Below are 18,796 nucleotides of genomic sequence, written 5' to 3'. Positions count from 1 at the left end.
GAGGTATGTGTGTCCTGGGCCAAAAAAAGCCCTCCAATGAATGATTAAAGTAAAATCAAACATGGATTGAGTAAATTATTGCAAGTTATTAAATCATCAGATCAGATCAGGAGTGAACAAATCATTTTTCTTCCTTATTGATTCAATTTTAAGGCTACTTTAATTAAATATTGGCCAAATTGTGCACAGAACTGAAATAGTTTTAAGAGTATAAGGCTGTTAACTCTGTTTTCCAGTCAAACCCAATTTATGCAATTTGAAGACAGTTCAGGGACCAGTATGCAGAAATATTTAAATAAACCACTTAAAAAAATGGCAATGCTCTTTTTTCCCTTGACAAAATTTTACTTAACTTTGGAGCATTATTTGGCTCCCTTTTTGGCAAGATAACATAACATGGTCGGTACCAGTGGATGCCTTAGGTCCTCTAGTTTAATGTGATACCAGTGTCTTCACTGTTGCTTTAAAATGGAGCCTGATACAGCAGGTTTTCTTTGCAAAAAAATACTCTGGCTCACTTCTTACCTTCAGCTCTGACATTACTGCCACTACCAGTCACACCTGCTGCTTCTTCACAATTCTGTCATCACCTCTCTGTATCCTGACCCTCTTTAGGAGCCCCTGATTTTTGGTGAGACATTCTGACTAAGCTCATCACGTTTACATCAGCAGCACTTGTGGGTTCTGCACATCACACACCTGACTCATATCAGATGGACTGCACCATTTCACAATACCTGCAGGGGGTGTCGGGTGGCATGTTGCAATGTGTTTTAATGATAGAATTACATTTATTTATTATGTAAAAACATATAGCTTGTATTGTCAGTGATATAAGTCAGGGAGTAAATTGTTGTACTTTATCCCATTCAAGGGTCAACCAAAAACCTTTTCATGGGGCCCCTCTTGGCCTTAGGTTGGGGTCATCTGTACCTTTTGACACACCCTGACAGAGGGCCTGATTAGTGGCATTTCAGATACTAATACTGGTATCAGAAACAACTCTGACTGTACCGAGTGTTTGACTGAGAATGACAGCTTTCAACAACATACAAAATTTATTACAGTAAAAGAAAAAATAAAATAAAGTGGTCCATCAGATTTGTGAGGTCTATCAGTGTAACCAGACAAACAAAAGGCCTCCAGTTGGTCCCAAGAGTACTTTGTACTGCACAGCAATAGTTCCTCATGTTAAACTGATATGGCCTGTATACAAAACTTATGTCTTCAAACATTCAACCGTCACACACCACAGGCAAACAAAAGTACAAAAAGTATAATATTTACATCTAAGGAAAGACAAATATTTACTGAAAATAAAATAGTTTAAATTAAGTTGTCTTTAAAAATCCTACAGGAAGATAAAAAGTATTTAAAATCACATTAATGTGAACGGATGAAACGGCTATACCTTTTAAAAACTGGCAGAATGACACAGTTCATAAACAGTCCCTTTACTGTGTTGCATTGTGTTTCTGATGAAGTGAACACCTCTGACTTCTTACTGTCCATTATGGCTCATTGTGGAGGATGCTTCACCTCTAATAAGAAATAAACGGACCCCCAGAGTTCACTAGTCTTTAACTGGAATGAACGCACAGCTGTGTGCAGAGACCCTGGAGCTGCTTGAGAACCTGAGCTGCAGTCCAGCTGCTCTTCAAAGCTCAGAGACATGATTACATCTTCTTGGGGTTCCACTGAGGCCGCCTGAGCAGAGGGTTTCGCGCTGTTTGGTTGTCTCTGGGTTCAGCCGCCCAGGCTGGAGGTGGAGGTGGAGACGAAGGCTGCTGCTGCTCTTCTGCTTCGTTGTGCGCGTTTCTGAAGTTATCAGCTGAGCTGCTGTCGTTGTCCAAGTGGCGGCGAGGAGCAGGCGCATGGGAATCACTGTAGGAGGAGTTTGTTCTGGACGGTCCACGCCCCGACCTGCCTCTGTCCTCCCCTGAGCTTTCATCCAGCACGTCAACAGAGGGCGCCTCTTTTAGGGTGTCCAACCTGCGCAGAGGCATCATGGCTCTGGAGGAGGAGCGGGCAGGCTGGCCGAACCGAGAGCGTCTGGAGGGGTAGGCCAGCTCTGACACTGTTTCTTGATCATCTGGGACAGGTAAGGAAAAGGGTAAAATTGTAAAGAAATAATAGAGTGAATCATCAATACATTCACATGTTTGGCAAATATAATTTTAGCATGTTTGACATGAACATTTGCTATTTGGTAAAAACTAAAAACAACAATCAAAAGCTCTGGAACAAACTAACACCTGAACCTTGCTTTTAGGATGATTACTCCAACCATAAATCTACTTTAAGGGAAATTAAAGGGGAAAACTGGATGTTAAGGGGTGAAAAGTAGTTTGAGAATTTTACCTGTATAGCTCTGCCTCACAGGAGGGAATTTTGAGTCCAGACTTTTCCCAGCAGGAAGAGAGAAGTATTTGTAGGATTTGGGCACCACCTGAGAATAAACATGGGAATGAAACAGCAGAGTGCAAAGAGAGGAGAAAGGAGAATGAATGAATGAATTAAGGGTGGGATAAAGAAAGTAAACCTTGTGTTTAATTTGGGACACTTTGGGACAAGGTTCAATTCTGCTCTCGCTTCCTGATCTCCAGCTAAAATGCTGAGAATACACTGGATGTAGCAAGCCACAGTTACAGGGTTTCCTGCTTACCGATGACTGAAAGCTGCCAGGTCGGATGCTGCGGCGGATGCTGGCGTGGCGTCTTATCAATATCTCTTTGGTGTGGCTGTCATTGGGCAGAGCGTGCTTTCTTGTGTACGCCACCGTCTGGTGAAAGAGAACAAAAAGATCCAACATTACACAGCAGATCTGGACTCTTCCAGCTCACAGACTCCACCATTTTGGACGTGTTCATCTGGAATACAATTCACAAGTGAGCCAACAGGTGGCCACAGTGATTTCACCTGACAGTAACGTCAACTAACTGGCAAATAGATAAAAATGCTTTCAGAGGAGACGGCATTCTTTACAGCTCAGATTACTCAACCAAAACTGGCCACACCTGTCTGAGCTGAAAGGGTCCGTGTCTCTGTTTGAACTTTACGAGCTGCCACACTAACCTCTTTAATGCAGCGTACCCATCACGGTCAACATAGACCTGTCTGTCTGTCCTGCAGCTGTTAGACCTAAAACAAACATTTCTAACACTATAACCGCTGCCATTGTTCTTTACAGAACTGTCTCCCTTCAAAAAAATGCTCCATGATCTACTGCTCTGATCTGTTAACATTACAATTTAGATTCTCACCTCATAAAGTGTCAAATAGATTTTAAAAAATCACAATAACACTGTTGTTAAATGCAACAACTCTAACGTGATGTGAGTTTAAAGAGGCAACACGAGACCAGTTTTCCGAATGACCCGTGCATGATGTCAAATGTTAAAACAAACAGCAGATAAGAGGTGACGCTGAGTTTGTGTGTGAGAGCTGAAAAGAGCGGCTATTAAGACAATCTGACAATTTGTCCACTCAAGAACAGAAGCACATGCTCCCTGTTTGTCCACACATCAAAGCGTCTCCGTGGGTGAGGTCATGTCACTAATGGAAAAGTACTGCCGGCCGCAGTCTGTGGCTATGCAAAACAACTCACAGTTTCAGTACTGGAAGTGATCGCGTCATTGTGTGAGGCGTCACAGGAAATATATGTTTCCAGTTTATCAAATAAAATGAAGTCTGTTCACTTTTGATGAAGAATATGAATAAAGAGAGAATTTCAGGTGAAAGAATCTGACGCTGTTCTCTTGTCTTTTCAAGCTGCTACTCCATTTTCACGTATAAAACAAAGATGATATCAGGCGCACTTGGCTTCATTTAAGAGCCTAGAACATGTTCAGCTTTGTAGAAGAACACTTGAGACTGGGCTGCTGTCTGATCCATTGAGGCGAGACACTAATGTATGTACTGTAAGCACCTGCATGTTTACTGCAACAACAGCAAAATGCAAATGCATGCAGACTGGTGGCAGCTGTCCGCCTTTAGTCAATCAAACAGCTCCTCTGACAACAAAGTGGTTGTCCCTAACTGCTGCTTTAGTGTTGGAAGAAGTAGTCAGATCCTTTTCTTAAGTAAAAGTACCAACAGAACAATATAAAAATACTATATTACATATAAAAATCCTGCATTACCACTAATTAAATTTGTGACACCATCAGCCGGCTTGAGTCGAGCTCAGACGGCCAGTTCACACCGCTGCAACTTTTCTCTGCAACATTCTAAAATGGTTTTGTCTCATCACGAATCTTTGGTCTGAACTGGGGTTAACAGTGGGAGATAGAATCCTCTCCCATTGCAGGTAAACCAGAGCCGTTCACATGGCTCTGCAGTAGATGAGTATGCCTTTCTGTTTTCTATACTGGTGTTACGTTTAATGTCACAAACACTCTGGAAAACAGGTTAGTAAACAGCAGAAAGCAGCATGGAGGCCAGTGAAAATGTTATGGTAGTTACTTCTTTTGGATCTGTTAAGCCCAGTTCAGACCAAAGATTCGGGACGAGCAAGTTGAAACAGGCGACTACTTGCAATGCACTGTTCTGCAACGTTCTAAAAACCTGCCGGTTCACACCAATGCAACTAGATGAGATGGAGTATCATCTCTATGCAACAACTCTCTGTACTTCTGCTCTGATTTCCAGCTTTTCAGGCTTATTTTGTGGCTGAATATAATTTGTAGCTTCTTGAAATATGAATGAGGATACCGGCACACCGTGAGGACAGAAACAGAGGGCTCGGCAGATGGAGCACCTGCCGCAGCAGCAAGCAAACAGGTCACAGGTGAGCTCAGATGGCCAGTTCACACCGCTGCACCTTTTCTCTGCAACGTTCTAAAACAGTTTCATCTTGTTGCAAATCTTTGGTCTGAACTGGGCTTTATTTTTCCAGTCTCTCTTTTAAACCCTGTGCCAATTAATTTGAAATGATGTTCAGGTGTGGCTTGGACAAAGACGGATGGAATTTGTGGCTAAGATGACAAAGAGTCATAGAGGTTAACGACGGAGGCGACACATGTTACTACGTCATGCCAGAAAAGCAAAAATTAGCACGAGTGTTATGTTTACATTACTGTAGATCGGAGCTGGAGCTGAAAAATGCCCATGACTACTTAAGAGTCATTTGTCCTGGTAATGAATGCTGATGTAACCTTTTCCATTACAGACAAAAGCCAGATGTTAGTGGGTGTTAGTGGGTTTTTTGGCCAGTGGGAAAGAGGCTTTAGACATCTGAAATGTGACAAGGAGCCCCAAGGAAACCACTGGTTTCATCTTAAAAAATGCATTGCAACAATGTGCTTTGATAAGATCATCATGTGCTTTTAAAATATAAAATTATCATTTGAATTCTGCCAGATGTATGGAGTCAAAAATACATCCCTCTTAAATGTTGTGAAGTAAAAGTATGAAGTCGCTACACTCAAGTAAAGTACACATATCTCAATATTCTACTGAAATACGGTACTTGAATAAAAGTATTTAGTTACTTTCCTCCACTGTGATACGAGAAGAAAGGGAAAGGGATGGTGTACACACAGCTGTAATCCTGTTCAATATTATTTGATATCTCACCCGTTGCCTGATCTGGTACATGTTCTTGGACAGGATGTCATGCATGTTCTTCAGGTCAGGAGCCAGGAACTTCCTCTTAGGTTTAGCAGAGCTTTTCTTCTCCTCACTAAAACACAGATATTCAGAGAAATTACTTTCCTCCACCTCTTTGGGACAAGAGGTGTGACCATCAGAGAAAAAGAGAGACATAATAAAGGTTTCATACTAGAGAGAGACGATGGACGGAGCAGCGCTGATGTCTCCAGACACCGTGTCCAGGATCTCCATGGCGTTCTGCAGCTCCAGCTTCTTATACAGCGCCACGATACTGGACTCGGCCCGGTTGTCTCGGATCAGGATCTTCCGCAGGATTCGATTGTTGAACTTCATAAACCTGGCACAGAGAGGAGGGGGAATACATTGCTGAGTTTGTGTGAAACTGAGATATCTGAGATCAAAACAAACTATGCGTTTGTAATGAAGGAACAGGTAGGTTTTGGACAGCTATAGAGGTCCATCACACAAAAGAATAAACTATATCAGGCTCTGGCTACACAGCAACATTTCTTAGTATGATAACATCAAATATATGTTTGGGTGCAATTTTTGTTCTTTTTAAAATTCTTATTGCAACTGTCTTGTCTACTAAATTGAGCACAGCGTTCGTTCAGGCAGGACATGACATCAAGCTCAGCTCAAATCCCAGCTACATCAGCTGATCTCAAACAGCCCAATCGACTGATGGAGCAGCTGATTGATGGAAGGGGGTCAGCTGATAGATCATATGATCCCTTTCTACGCAACTAATTGGTGACTCTTATTCAGGGCGCCCTATTTAAACTGCTCTGGCCTGCCTACTGTTGCTGCTTCCTTAGGCTTTCTGTGTAGGCACATGGAAGGGCAGAGAGGCCCCAGAACAGAGTCATACTGCCAAATATAATACTGCAAATGGAAATAAAGTTTTCTTCCACTAAAGTGGTCCTGACTGAACTTTATTTGTGGCTATTTTTGTCTTGTTTACACTTTATAGTAATATTTATATTGCGTATATAGTATCTGGTAGCTCTTTTTTCATGCTTAATTGGCGCAAACAGAATTTTACTTTTTTAAAGTTATCTATCTGTCATAAATTCATTCTATTTTCAATTTTTTTTTTCAGTTGATGACGGGCTAAAATCTCTGACCCACATCTACTTCCCTGGTAATACAGCAATATGCACTTATTGCTTGTTTCAGAGGGTTTCTGTATTCAGTCTAGTCTTGAGCAGTTTAACACATAATCAGTGGGACCATTTAGGGCCACTGTCTTGCTGAACTGTACTGGAATTGAGGGGCTGTGTATAAAAAAGGCCGCTGTACACTTAATATGGATATTATTACCTTCAATTATCCTTGAATCTTTAAGTCAGTTAATCCAGTGTAATGTGTCAGAGTACAAACCCAAAACAAACATTTCACAGTCCTTTTACTTTCTGACTGCTTGTTTTGACTTGTTAAAATCTAATTAGAAATCTGCATTGTTGAGAAACCCGTCTCACAAGACGAGCATGGAGAGTGTGTAAACAAAGCCACAAGGAAGAGAAGGAACACTGGAGAAGGGAAAGAGACAAAGGATAAAGGGAGAAGTGAAAGCAGAGGTGACTGAAGTATGAGTGTGTCTGCAGTCACATAGGTTAAAATAGTGAAATCGAAATATAAATGTCAAATTCATATTATTTCAAAGTTATTACAACACTTAATTGTTGTAAGAGTAGCTGCTTCAGGCAACTATGCACCAAAACACAGGGACAGTTGTACCTGTAGTGCTAATTATCAATCTTGATTGGTTTGGTGTGAGTTGCAGAGCGTTGGAGATATCTGCCGCACCATTTTAGCTTCTACTGCTAACTCATCTAGCACCTCTGAGCTAGCTAACGTTTCAGAGCAGCCAATGAGGACGCCATCGATACGGCTGGCAGGTGTGGTTAGGTAGAAAGAAAATAGTCCCTACATGAAATTGCTCACAACAAGGTCTGTGGATTATCTTGAGCAATCAGGTCATGATTTCTCAAAAGAGAAATTGTTGTTGAGTTTTTCAAATGTATTTTTTGGCACTTTGAGCACCACAAGCTGAGTGCCATCTAGTTCCATTATATGTGAGAGAAGGCAGACATCTCTACGGCCGATATCTCCAACACTCTGCAACTCACACCAAAACAATCTAGACTGATAAATAGCACTACAGGTAAGAGGAAAAATATGTATTTTTGATTTTGGGGTGAACTGTCCCTTTAAACTGTGAGGGTAAAACAGTCAAATGGGGAACTGAGTAAAACATGTCGGAGCTTTAGGGAAAAAAAACGTCAGAGTCACTGCAGATGGCAGAAGTTGAACGCGACACCAAAGTCTGGTTTGCTGTCAACATTCCCACACAGTCCCCGAGTGAACAATAGCATTGTCAAAGAAACAACAAAGACAGAAACTGAGAACAGGTGAACTAAAACTGCCACCTCTCCTCCAGTTTCACCGCAGATTCTTTCTCTTTAAAGTTAAGATGCAGCAGTGAGTCATTTATGATGAAATGAAAGAAAATAAATTAAAGCTTTTTGTTGAGCAGACAGGAGAGAGAACGTTCTTACTTGTCCTTCCAGTAGAAGTGGCTCCACTGTCCACACAGGTCCTCAATGCCAGCTATGGTGTGCTCCATAAGCTGAGAGCAAAGGGAGACCTGTTAAAACTGTGCGCACACAAGTATTCCATCAACCACATTTACAACAGTCAAAACCTGTGGCATACCCTGCAGTGAATCTCCACGTTGATGGTGTCAAGATTGCGGTTGGTTCTGCGGACATTGATGAACTCGATCAAAGGTCGAATACTGATGCCCTGTGAAGGAGGAAAAGAGAGATGAGAGATTCAGCAGAACCCAGAAAAACATGAGGGGACAATCAAAATCCCAAATGGCTGTCAAAAGACTGGCCATTGATTAAATAAAGAGCTACAGAATTCAGCACCTTATGGCATCAGAAACAAGCTGGTGGAAAGACATCATTTTGATCTGACATTGATCTGACATTGAGTTGGAATGCAAGATCTTTATATCCAAAATCTACACAACCTACTAGATAATGAAATCAGCTCTGATATGGACTTTAAATCATGGTGTGTGCCAAAAAGAAAATCAGGTTTCTCTCCATTTAAGACAAAAAATATATAGCACACTAATATAAGTTAGATTTGCTGGATTTGTTAGAAAGACATCAATGATTCACAGCAAACTGTGTAAAATGTTTTGAGTATAAGCACAAAGATGCTCTCTTACCTGAAGAAAGACAGTGAAGAGGATGATAGCAATGGTGGCAGTGACAAAGAGCTGCTTGCGGCCGATGTTATCAGGAAGGGTGAAGGCCAAGGCGAATGAAATTGCCCCTCTCAGGCCACCGTAGGCCAGGCCAAATTGATCTTTTAGGTTAAATGGGATGGTGCGGAAAGGGTTAATGATCTGAGTCAGCACCAAGACACCTGTAAGGGAAGGAAGAAAAATGTCAGGTGTTATTCTTAACTTTAAAGCTGCATTAACTAATGTTTATATCAACTATGAATCAAGTAACTCTGTGTGATGTGCAGGTGGTTGTTTGTAGTGATGAACCTACAGAGAAAAATCACCTGACTCTGTAGTTCCCTTGAGCGCTACCAAACTTTAAAGCGTTCTTCAGCTCCTAGTTTTGGCTTTAGGGCACACAATTGTACTGTCTACTCCCATCAACATAGTTTCCAGCAGTAGCAGGCAACTATTTCAAGCCACTTAGCAACTAGCTGTTGAATATTTAGCTGCTAACTTTAGCTGCGTTTAGCCGATATTTCCCTCAGGAGCTGGTGGAGACCAAAACAGATCGATTGATACTTCTGCGTCAAATCGACTCCAGACGCATAGCCTACGCCGTAGCCTAACGTACACCTCCCCAGAAATGTAACTACATGTCGCAGCAACGCAGACCTCCTGTTTATTTTTCCCTCAGTGGAAACAAAGCTTTTATTTTCTTTAATTTCATGGATAAGAGACAATAAATTTTGAAGACATTAAAGCCTCCACAAAGTAACATTTTAAGTCTTAAGTGTGATTTATCCTGGCTTCATATGATCTCCACTATGCATTGGGCTAATTTCATTCATTCATTCATTCATCTTCTAACCGCTTCATCCTCTTGAGGGTCGCGGGGGAGCTGGAGCCTATCCCAGCTGACATTGGGCGAGAGGCAGGGTACACCCTGGACAGGTCGCCAGACTATCACAGGGCTGACACAAAGAGACAAACAACCATTCACGCTCACATTCACACCTACGGAGCATGGAGTTATCAATTAACCTAATCCCCAATCTGCATGTCTTTGGACTGTGGGAGGAAGCTGGAGTGCCCGGAGAAAACCCACGCTACAACGGGGAGAACATGCAAACTCCGCACAGAAGGGCTCCCACATCCGGGATCGAACCGGCAACCCTCTTGCTGTGAGGCGACAGTGCTGACCACCACACCACCGTGCCGCATTGGGCTAATTTATACAATGTAAAATGCCATAGGCTTGTGCTAATAACGTTAGCATGTTGTATTTGTGGGGAAATGTGTCCAGATAAAGACAAGTGTTTGTCTGTGAATGCTGCGAGTTATAGTGAAGCTGATTTGTGTACTTGTGTTTGAAATTGTCTCTATTAAGCCATGTTTAATGTGTGTTTTGAATCAACTAAACTTTACAGCACTACACAGAAACCCTGATGCCGACTAGTGAACTGCAGAGTGACACAGACACTCCACCGACAAAAAGAAAACAGGAACCCACTTGTAAAAACATTGCTTCATAGCACTACTAGTGATCAAATACTCCACAGTGCACCTTTCATCCTGCAACAAGACCAACAACATGACACAGATAGCCCCTGCCCTCTCCTTACCGAGACCCCTCCACACAAAAGCAAACAGCAGTGTGAACAGGATGTAGCCCCAGTTCCACTCATGCTCTGTTGTTATGGTGACGACCCCCAGGAAGAAGAAGATGAGCGTCTCTGAGATGGAGCCAAGCATCTTGACCACATGGCGGATGGTCGTGCAGGAACGCTGGGAGACATTTTCCTCCACGTAGTACTTCATGGTGAGAGCGCAGGTCACAATGCTGCAGAAGAACACAAACCGCTGCTGTGATGTTCCTGTATTCTTACAGCATTAAATATTTGGACCTGGAAAAAAAGTTAAAGTCTACTCACGCCATGATGGACGAGATGGCAAAGAGCTCAGCCACCAGATAGGCCAGGTAGCTGTACATGAATATGAAGAGTGGCTCGATCTCTCGAACCTTGGAGGTGAATCTTGTGGTGAAGGCGGCCACGAAGCCAAACAGGATACCGAAGCCCATCCCACCGAGCCCGACCACAAAGAACCGCGCCACCCCGAGGAAAACATCCACTGGCTCCACCACCGGCATCTCCGCCACAAAGTTGAACATGTTGTACAAGACCTGAAACATGTACACACATGCTGAATCACACATGCAAACACACACTCTTTTATGTGAAGCTTTCTGAACGTATGCACGTGCACGAACAGCCCACACACCCCTGTGACAGGTCATGGGTGGTGTCAGGGGCTGCGGCCACTACTGACACAGTTGCAGATAACAGTGATTTATTGGAATATTTACTCTGCTCTGTTTGCAATTTGATAATCTCATTTCACCAAGCGCGCTGAATGACTCACGGAAAAAGAGCATTTGCCAAAGCAGTTGGCTTTGTTCCTCCTGTTCTGCCGATACCACTGACAAACAACGAAAGCAGCTCATTGCTGTTTTCATGGTGATGTGGCTGTTTAACATCTGCTGTCTGACTTCACACGGCCATTAAAAGTACATTTTCACAGAAAGCAGGAAATTTGTAGACATTAGAAATAATGTGAGAGCCAAAGGCAAAGGCAGGCTACCTACCACACAGTACACAGACCACATTTAGCATTTTCTTCAAGGGTCTTCAATATTACAAGCAAAAACTTGCTATGCAGAATAAAGTTTCTGACAACAGTGTTAACTTTCCTTGACAGCTAGTAGTGTCTGCCACTAGTATGAATGCACACTTGATCAAACTAATGAAAAAATACTGTCATACTGAAAATATTGTAAAAAGGGTATGAAAAAAAGTGGTAAATAACATCCAGTAATGATAAATTCAAATAGTCACATTTGGAACCTGGAGGGTGTTACTGATGAGGAGGCTCAGGAGTTTATCTGAAAGAGGTGCAGCAGTACATCTTTAAGAAAAGGGTGGGGAACCACTGACTTAGCACACAGTTCATTTAAAGATACACTATGCAGGATTTTCCTACAAAAATGTACAGACTCATACAGAGGTAACCCCTCTCAATCATCACTTCTGACCCACTAGCAGTGTGTGGCAGTGTATTTTTCTGCAGACACTCTGCCCTCTGCCTGGATTTTCTTATTTGCCTCATATCTTCTGTGTTCAGGACATCTATGGCGTGTACCCCCGCAGTGCTCAGCTGAGGTCTGGGCTTTATCAAAAGGTAGCGACCAGGTGCCAGACTATTAACAGCAGGCACCCAAGAGAAAGAACACACATATAGCGAGGTGAAACGCCCAGTGAAAGCTAATCTGGAATTGGATTTTACTGTCACTTGTGCTGGGGAGTTTGTTCACAACAGTAACTGACAATCCTGCACGGTATAGTGGATACGACTAGTGATATATTTTTTGTTCTCAAGCAAAACACTGCAACAGACTATCTGTGACATTCAGTCAATCTGGACATTGTAGTTTTTATTTTTGGAGATTCATTTATTTCCCGTATCCGCTTATCCTGTTGAGGGTCGCGGGGGTGCTGGAGCCTATCCCAGCTGACATTGGGTGAGAGGCAGGGTACACCCTGGACAGCTCACCAGACTATCACAGGGCTGACACATAGAGACAGACAACCATTCACACTCACATTCACACCTATGGACAATTTAGAGTCACCAATTAACCTGCATGTCTTTGGACTGTGGGAGGAAGCCGGAGTACCCTGAGAAAACCCACACTGACACGGGGAGAACATGCAAACTCCACCCTGGTTTTGAAACCCTCTTGAAACCACCATACCAAGATTTGGAGTGCTAGTGGATATCAGACAGATATCAGACTCTAAACAAACTACTGCAGCTCAATGATGTGTTTTTAATAGTTTTTGGGAAACAATGGAGCTCTATGGCACAGAGGAATAAGCTGTATCAGGCTTTGGGTACACAGACAAAGATTGTTAGATCAATTCATTGTTGGTTGTGGTCTTTTGATGGGATTTGTTGTTAGTAAGAAACTCATCTATTAAACAGACTGTTCTGCTCTGGGATGAGTCTGTCGAACAAAGATCGTGGAAAAGGCAAACAGGAGCCATTTTTACAGCATTTACTAAAAGCGGATCTGTACATGGAAAGAGACGGCAACAGTTCCCTGTTTAAAATTTGCATATGTACGACACAGATGGTGCAGATGATAACCTGGCAGTCTCAGTTGCAGTTCTCACCTGAAGTACTTGTGTATCTGTGCTTTTGGCAAATATTACATCTCGTCTGATTTGTGCAATTCTGCTCTCTGTGCTCTCTGTGCAGACCACGCCTGGGTAAATGTTTGTCTTCACTTTCTGCATCAGTTCCGCTACTGTGTCCCAAACAAAAGGGTCGCCACACCAAAGCTAAACGCAGGTTGTTGGAGGTGGGTGGGGAGGGCTGAGCACAATAAGGAAGAAGGTGAGGGGGGAAATTTGAGCATGAGCTCAGTTCAGAGAAGTTTCAGACGGTGTTGTCTGCATGTGTTAACTCCGCCCATACAACCAAAAGCTACAGTGACCTCAGAAACTGGTTTGGCCGCATCTGAGCAAACAGACCTAAATCCTCAGACCTGCATACACAACTGTTTCATGCCTCTTACAACGTTCCCTCACTTCTATTTTTGAGTCGTTTATCTGTTCTGCAATCTTGCCTGCGCACACACATTTTGTTCTCATAAAAGCAAAAAAGAGGGTGAACTAATTGTACAGTATCTGACGAAACCTGAGCTGAGCCTTTAGAGAAAGAGTAGAAAAGCGCTGGAAAACATGATACTGGATCTGCCATTTTTTTTATAATAGCAGTCCTGAAATTAAGGGTCCAAACTGGGTTTCAGATGGTGGGTGGAGTCCCAGTAATCTCCATGTTGAACAATGTGTGTGATGCTGCTTTGTTCCCACACCAGTTGCAGCACTTTCCCAATTAATTGTTCTTTTATCTAGGCAGAGGTAGACAGAGGTCATAATTTTAAAATGTAATAATAGTAATTATTATTATTATTATAAATATAGTTTTCCCCTGGCTTTTTTCTTTTTTCCCTACTTTTTAAAATATTTTTCTAATTTTTTATTTATTTATTTTTGCAATTTGTGTGACTTTTTCTTTTTTCTTTTTTTTTCTACCAAATTTTACCAAAATAGCTCTTTGCCCTTTTCCCCATGTTTTTGCAAGAATCACACCAATCTAGTCAGAGTTCGAAGGTTTAAATACTTGTAAGGTGTGTCTGAAAGCAGCACAAGAAAAGGGTATGTGTGGTCCCGTATGACTTTGATTCATCAAGAATTTTCTCAGTTTCTTGAATTCATTGCTCACTATGGAGGCATGCAAGAAAAGCTAAGTTCTCTTCGCATATTCAGCCTAAGTCAGGGTGAGTTATCGATACACAAATGGTCATTTGAGGGGTGAAGTATTGCTTTAACAACAGGTTGTAACGGCACCTTGCTCTTTGCTCTGCATGTTTTCATAACAAGCAGTAGCCCTAAGGTATCCACAGCAGGCCAGCGTGTTGCAGCAAGTCTCAGCTTCGAGCAAAAGGTACAACCAACACCTGAAACAGTCCCTGTAACCTGCACAAACACAAACACACTACCTGAATCTCTGCCTCAGTCCACTCACCACAGTGACAGCATCATTGAAGAGGCATTCTCCAAACACCACGATGTAGAGCTGCTCGTTCACAGACACGTCTTCAAACACGCTCAGCACAGCCACAGGGTCCACGGCCGAGATGATGCTGGCGAACAGCAGGTTCTCCTGCAGGTTGATGTCCTGCACGCCAAACGCCTCAATCTGGCATATGGCAAACAGAGACATGCCAATGCCGACGCTGTTCCACAGAGTCCCCACCACTGCAAACCACAACACCTGCAAACAGAAATGTCAGAGTTTCTCTTTGAGATCAAGAAGATGAATCTGTTTTGGGAAAGCTGTGGCTGACTTGTAACGCACCGTGCCAATGTTCTCAAAGAAAGGCCTGGTGGGCATGAAGTAGCCCGAGTCGAGGACAATCGGGGGCAGCATGTAGAGGAAGAAGACGTTGGTGGTGAGCACAGCGGGGGGCTCCTCGTGGACAGAGTGCATGATGCCACCCACGATCAGACCAATGCTGATCAGGAGACATGACTCTGGCACCCAGATGGTGATCTTGTGATACACATGGAAACCTGAGAGAAGAGATGTGAGGTCAGTTCAAAAACAGGAACAAGGCCGCATGTAAAAAAGCTCAATAATAAATAAAACATCAAATTGGGGCGTCGGTGGCTTAGTGGTAGAGCAGGCGCTCCATGTACAAGGCTGTTGCCGCAGCAGCCCGGGTTCAGGTCCAGCCTGTGGCCCTTTGCTGCGTGTCTCTCCCTCTCTCTCTCCCCCTTTCACACTTCACTGTCCTGTCGATTAAAGGCAAAAAATGCCCTAAAAAATATCTTTAAAAAAAATAAATATATAAATAAAACATCAAATTAAGTTTGTTTTAAATTATTATTTTTATTTACAAGTTAATTTGACATTATTTAACTTAAAATAAACTTATTCTATTTTAAATCTAACATTTTTATTTTATCTTAAATTTCATAATAGGAATAGGAATAATATTTTTATTATATTTAATTTTGAATGAAATAATAAATCTAAAATAAATAATAAATAAATTCATTTTAAAATAATACATGTAATAATCAATAAAATAAAAAATTAAATTGAGTTTTTTTTCAATTATTTTTTATTAGTTTGTTTGAAATTATTAAATTTAAAATAAACTTTTATTTTAAATTTACTAATTTATTTCATTTTAAATTTCATAATAGGAATAATATTTTTATTATATTTTATTTCATTTTAAATGAAATAATAAATTAAAAATAAATAATGATGAATAAATAAATAAATATATAAATAATACATGTAATAATAAATAAAATAAAATCAAGTTTATTTCACACTATTATTTTTCTATTTAAAAGTCTTATATATAAGACGTATTTTGAAATTATAAATTTAATGTAAACTTTTTTATTTTAAAGTTAATAATTTATTTTATTTAAAGTTTCATAATAAATTCAAAGTATATAATAATAAATAAAAAAAATTTTTTTTAAATAATACATTTAATAATAAAATACAATACAGTTTATTGTAAATTACTACTTTTTTTATTTAAAAGTTAATTTGCATTAGAAGTTTATTTGACAGGGACCAGGTAGAGCAAACATAAATTCCAACACTTAAAATCTGATGCATTCTACTGAGATATCCAAAATATTATTTTCTTCCACAGTCCCTGAGTCAATTAAAAAAAATAAAATAAAATAAAATTGACAAAATAATCACAGAGCTGGATCTTAACCTATCAGCAGTTTGAACAAATGTTACTGTTACTCACCAATCTTTGCGAATGAGGCCAGCAGCACCCACAGAGTAATCTCAAAAGGTATCTGTATTCTCGGGTAATCCATTGTAAACACTGGTAAATTTGCCTTCTCCGCGTCTGGAAAGGCCTGTGGGCCATTATCAGGCTTAACGGGGGGCAATATGGTGACACTGCCGGTTGGTTTGGGAGGGATTTCTCCTCTGGAGCCATATAGAAGGCTTAGAAATGTCAAAATGATGAGTAACACTCCTTGTCTCCTGCTAATGCTTAAATCCATCGTGCACAAAAACCACAGCTCCAACACAGTAATCCAAACTGATGCGAGTATCAATCACTCCATTGAACTTCACAGCCCAACAAAGAAAAACAGTTGAGGTGAGAACAAGCTCAGCTTCTCCTCCAGATGTTTGTGATTTTAATTTCCACGCATGTTCTCACTCCATCTACAGCAGTGAAGCCTTATTTAACTTTTCCCCAGAGCTCCTGGAGGTTGTGTGATCCGGTTGGAGTCTCCTTCAAACTGCAGGACAACACACACCTGTGGTTTACCTGCAGCGCGGCCACGAGTTCCGATACAGGCTGGGCGCGGCCCCGAGTCCTGCTCTGATTGGGTGTCACCTGGAGCAGATATAAAGGGTGGGGCGCGGTGCTGCTGCGGGCCATTCAGGGGCCAATCTTAAGTTTCGGTGATTCCAGTTTCCTGAGCCACACTGGTTTCAACTTTCACCTGTAACACAGACTTTTATCTGATGTATCTGAAGTGGTTTGGGAAGTACAGACTGCAAAGGTTAATGGATTTAATCAGGCCATTTCACTAAAATGTGAAAACCTAAAGCATATTTTAGGAGTCAGGCTGATATAATTCAGTTTCTTCTCAAATTCAATGATGACCTTTCCAGCTATTCCTGAATAACATCTTTACTCTTACCCTGACTTTAAGGACAAGACACTGCCCCTTACACGGCCCCGTAATATTTAGAACATGTTCATTTGTCTCCCCCAATAAAAAACATGAAAGTGGTAAAGGACTTAAATATATTTACACCACAAATTGATGCAGAAAGGGCACAAATTGTTGCACAGAAATGAACCAGAATGCTGGAATGCTGGAAATGTAGTGTTTAATGCTCAAAATTCTCTGGCAGAGGACCTCTAAACCTCTTGTTTCATATGTGGTTTTGCATTTTCCAGTCGGCCACCATAGTTAGCAGCCCCTCTACGACAAGCAGCGATGGAAAAACACAATTTTTTGGACACAAAACTGATTTATTCAGTGTTTTTACCATGATGATTTGGCTCCCAGTAAAAATCTCCCGAACATCTGGATCTTAAGTTATCAGAGAAACAGCTATGCAAGCACACAGGTGTTAAGATAGCTGTCTGTCTCTGATGGGCCAAACAACAAAGGAGAAACACTAATTTGTCGTGAAACTGCTTCAGTCAGTGTTCTAACTGGTTTAAATCATCTGGTGGGTTTGCTTTGGAGAGGAAGAGACCTCTGCCAATAATTTGGCTACATCTTACACACTGCGCCTTTAAGTTTCATTGTTTCTTTGTTTTTTTAATTTATCTCGTGATTTTGACCTAGTATCTCATAGTTTTGAAATAATTCAATTTAACTTTATAAATAAAGTCTGCCTGCTGACTTTTTTAAAAACTCTTTCCAACATACTTTTGACTTACATCATAATGTTGAGTTAGTTTGTTAAAATTATGATTTAATGTCTCATCATTTTGACTTAACCTCCTGAGACCCGAACTTTTGTTTGGTATGCATTTTTAATTTCTCTTAACTATTGGGGGACCTGATAAGTATAAAAATAAAACACTGTCAACGGTAATAAAGTCCCAATGTCCTCAAACGAGTACTTCTTGATTAACAGCGCCTTATCTTGTAACTGTTGCTAAATTTGGTCAAATTTGTTGCCGTATCAAACTACAAACATTCTTAATCATAAATAAACAAGTTTCAACCATAAAATGTGATCAGGTTTTGGATCTTGTCCACTTTTGTGTTGGGATCAGCTGCAGACTGACTTGGCAGAGATGGCTGCCATCTTGTTTTTACATGGATTAGTGTATTGTGCTCTTACTACTACTAGATGGCACAAAAATTGTCCATGAACGAGGACAACAGGTCTGAGTTAAGTAGAATGAAGTGTAAGGTCAAGTAAACCTAAAATGTGATGTCATCATATGAGGACACAGGGTCTCAGGAGGGTAACGGTTGCCATGGAAGGAGCGGCTGAATCTCTTATTTTACACTGAACAAAAATATAAACGCAACACTTTTGTTTTTGCTCCCATTTTTCATGAGCTGAACTCAAAGATCTAAAACATTTTCTACACACACAAAAAACCATTTCCTCACAAATATTGTTCACAAATCTGTGTAAATCTGTGTTAGTGAGCACTTCTCCTTTATAATAATCCATCCCACCTCACAGGTGTGGCATATCAAGATGCTGATTAGACAGCATGATTATTGCACAGGTGTGCCTTAGGCTGGCCACAGTAAAAGGCCACTCTGAAATGTT

The 18,796-nt window shown here is 41.1% G+C and overlaps 1 protein-coding gene across 1 annotated transcript; it reads right to left on the bottom strand.

Moving 5' to 3' along the window:
- Nucleotides 1–527: 527 nt before the first annotated feature.
- On the bottom strand, nt 528–16,798 carry slc9a2 (solute carrier family 9 member 2). Its single transcript, XM_050048947.1, has 13 exons — nt 16,272–16,798; nt 14,843–15,057; nt 14,510–14,758; nt 10,792–11,042; nt 10,483–10,700; nt 8,858–9,057; nt 8,332–8,421; nt 8,175–8,245; nt 5,783–5,950; nt 5,578–5,683; nt 2,666–2,782; nt 2,362–2,449; nt 528–2,092 (listed from the first exon to the last, which is right to left on the bottom strand). The coding sequence occupies exons 1-13, from the start codon at nt 16,534–16,536 to the stop codon at nt 1,677–1,679; spliced, it is 2,454 nt and encodes an 817-aa protein (XP_049904904.1). The 5' UTR covers nt 16,537–16,798; the 3' UTR covers nt 528–1,676.
- Nucleotides 16,799–18,796: the final 1,998 nt, after the last annotated feature.

The sequence above is a fragment of the Epinephelus moara genome, chromosome 7 (genome assembly GCF_006386435.1).
Source record: "Epinephelus moara isolate mb chromosome 7, YSFRI_EMoa_1.0, whole genome shotgun sequence".
NCBI classification, from domain to species: Eukaryota; Metazoa; Chordata; class Actinopteri; order Perciformes; family Serranidae; genus Epinephelus; species Epinephelus moara.
This window is presented reverse-complemented; position numbering and strand designations above follow the sequence as displayed.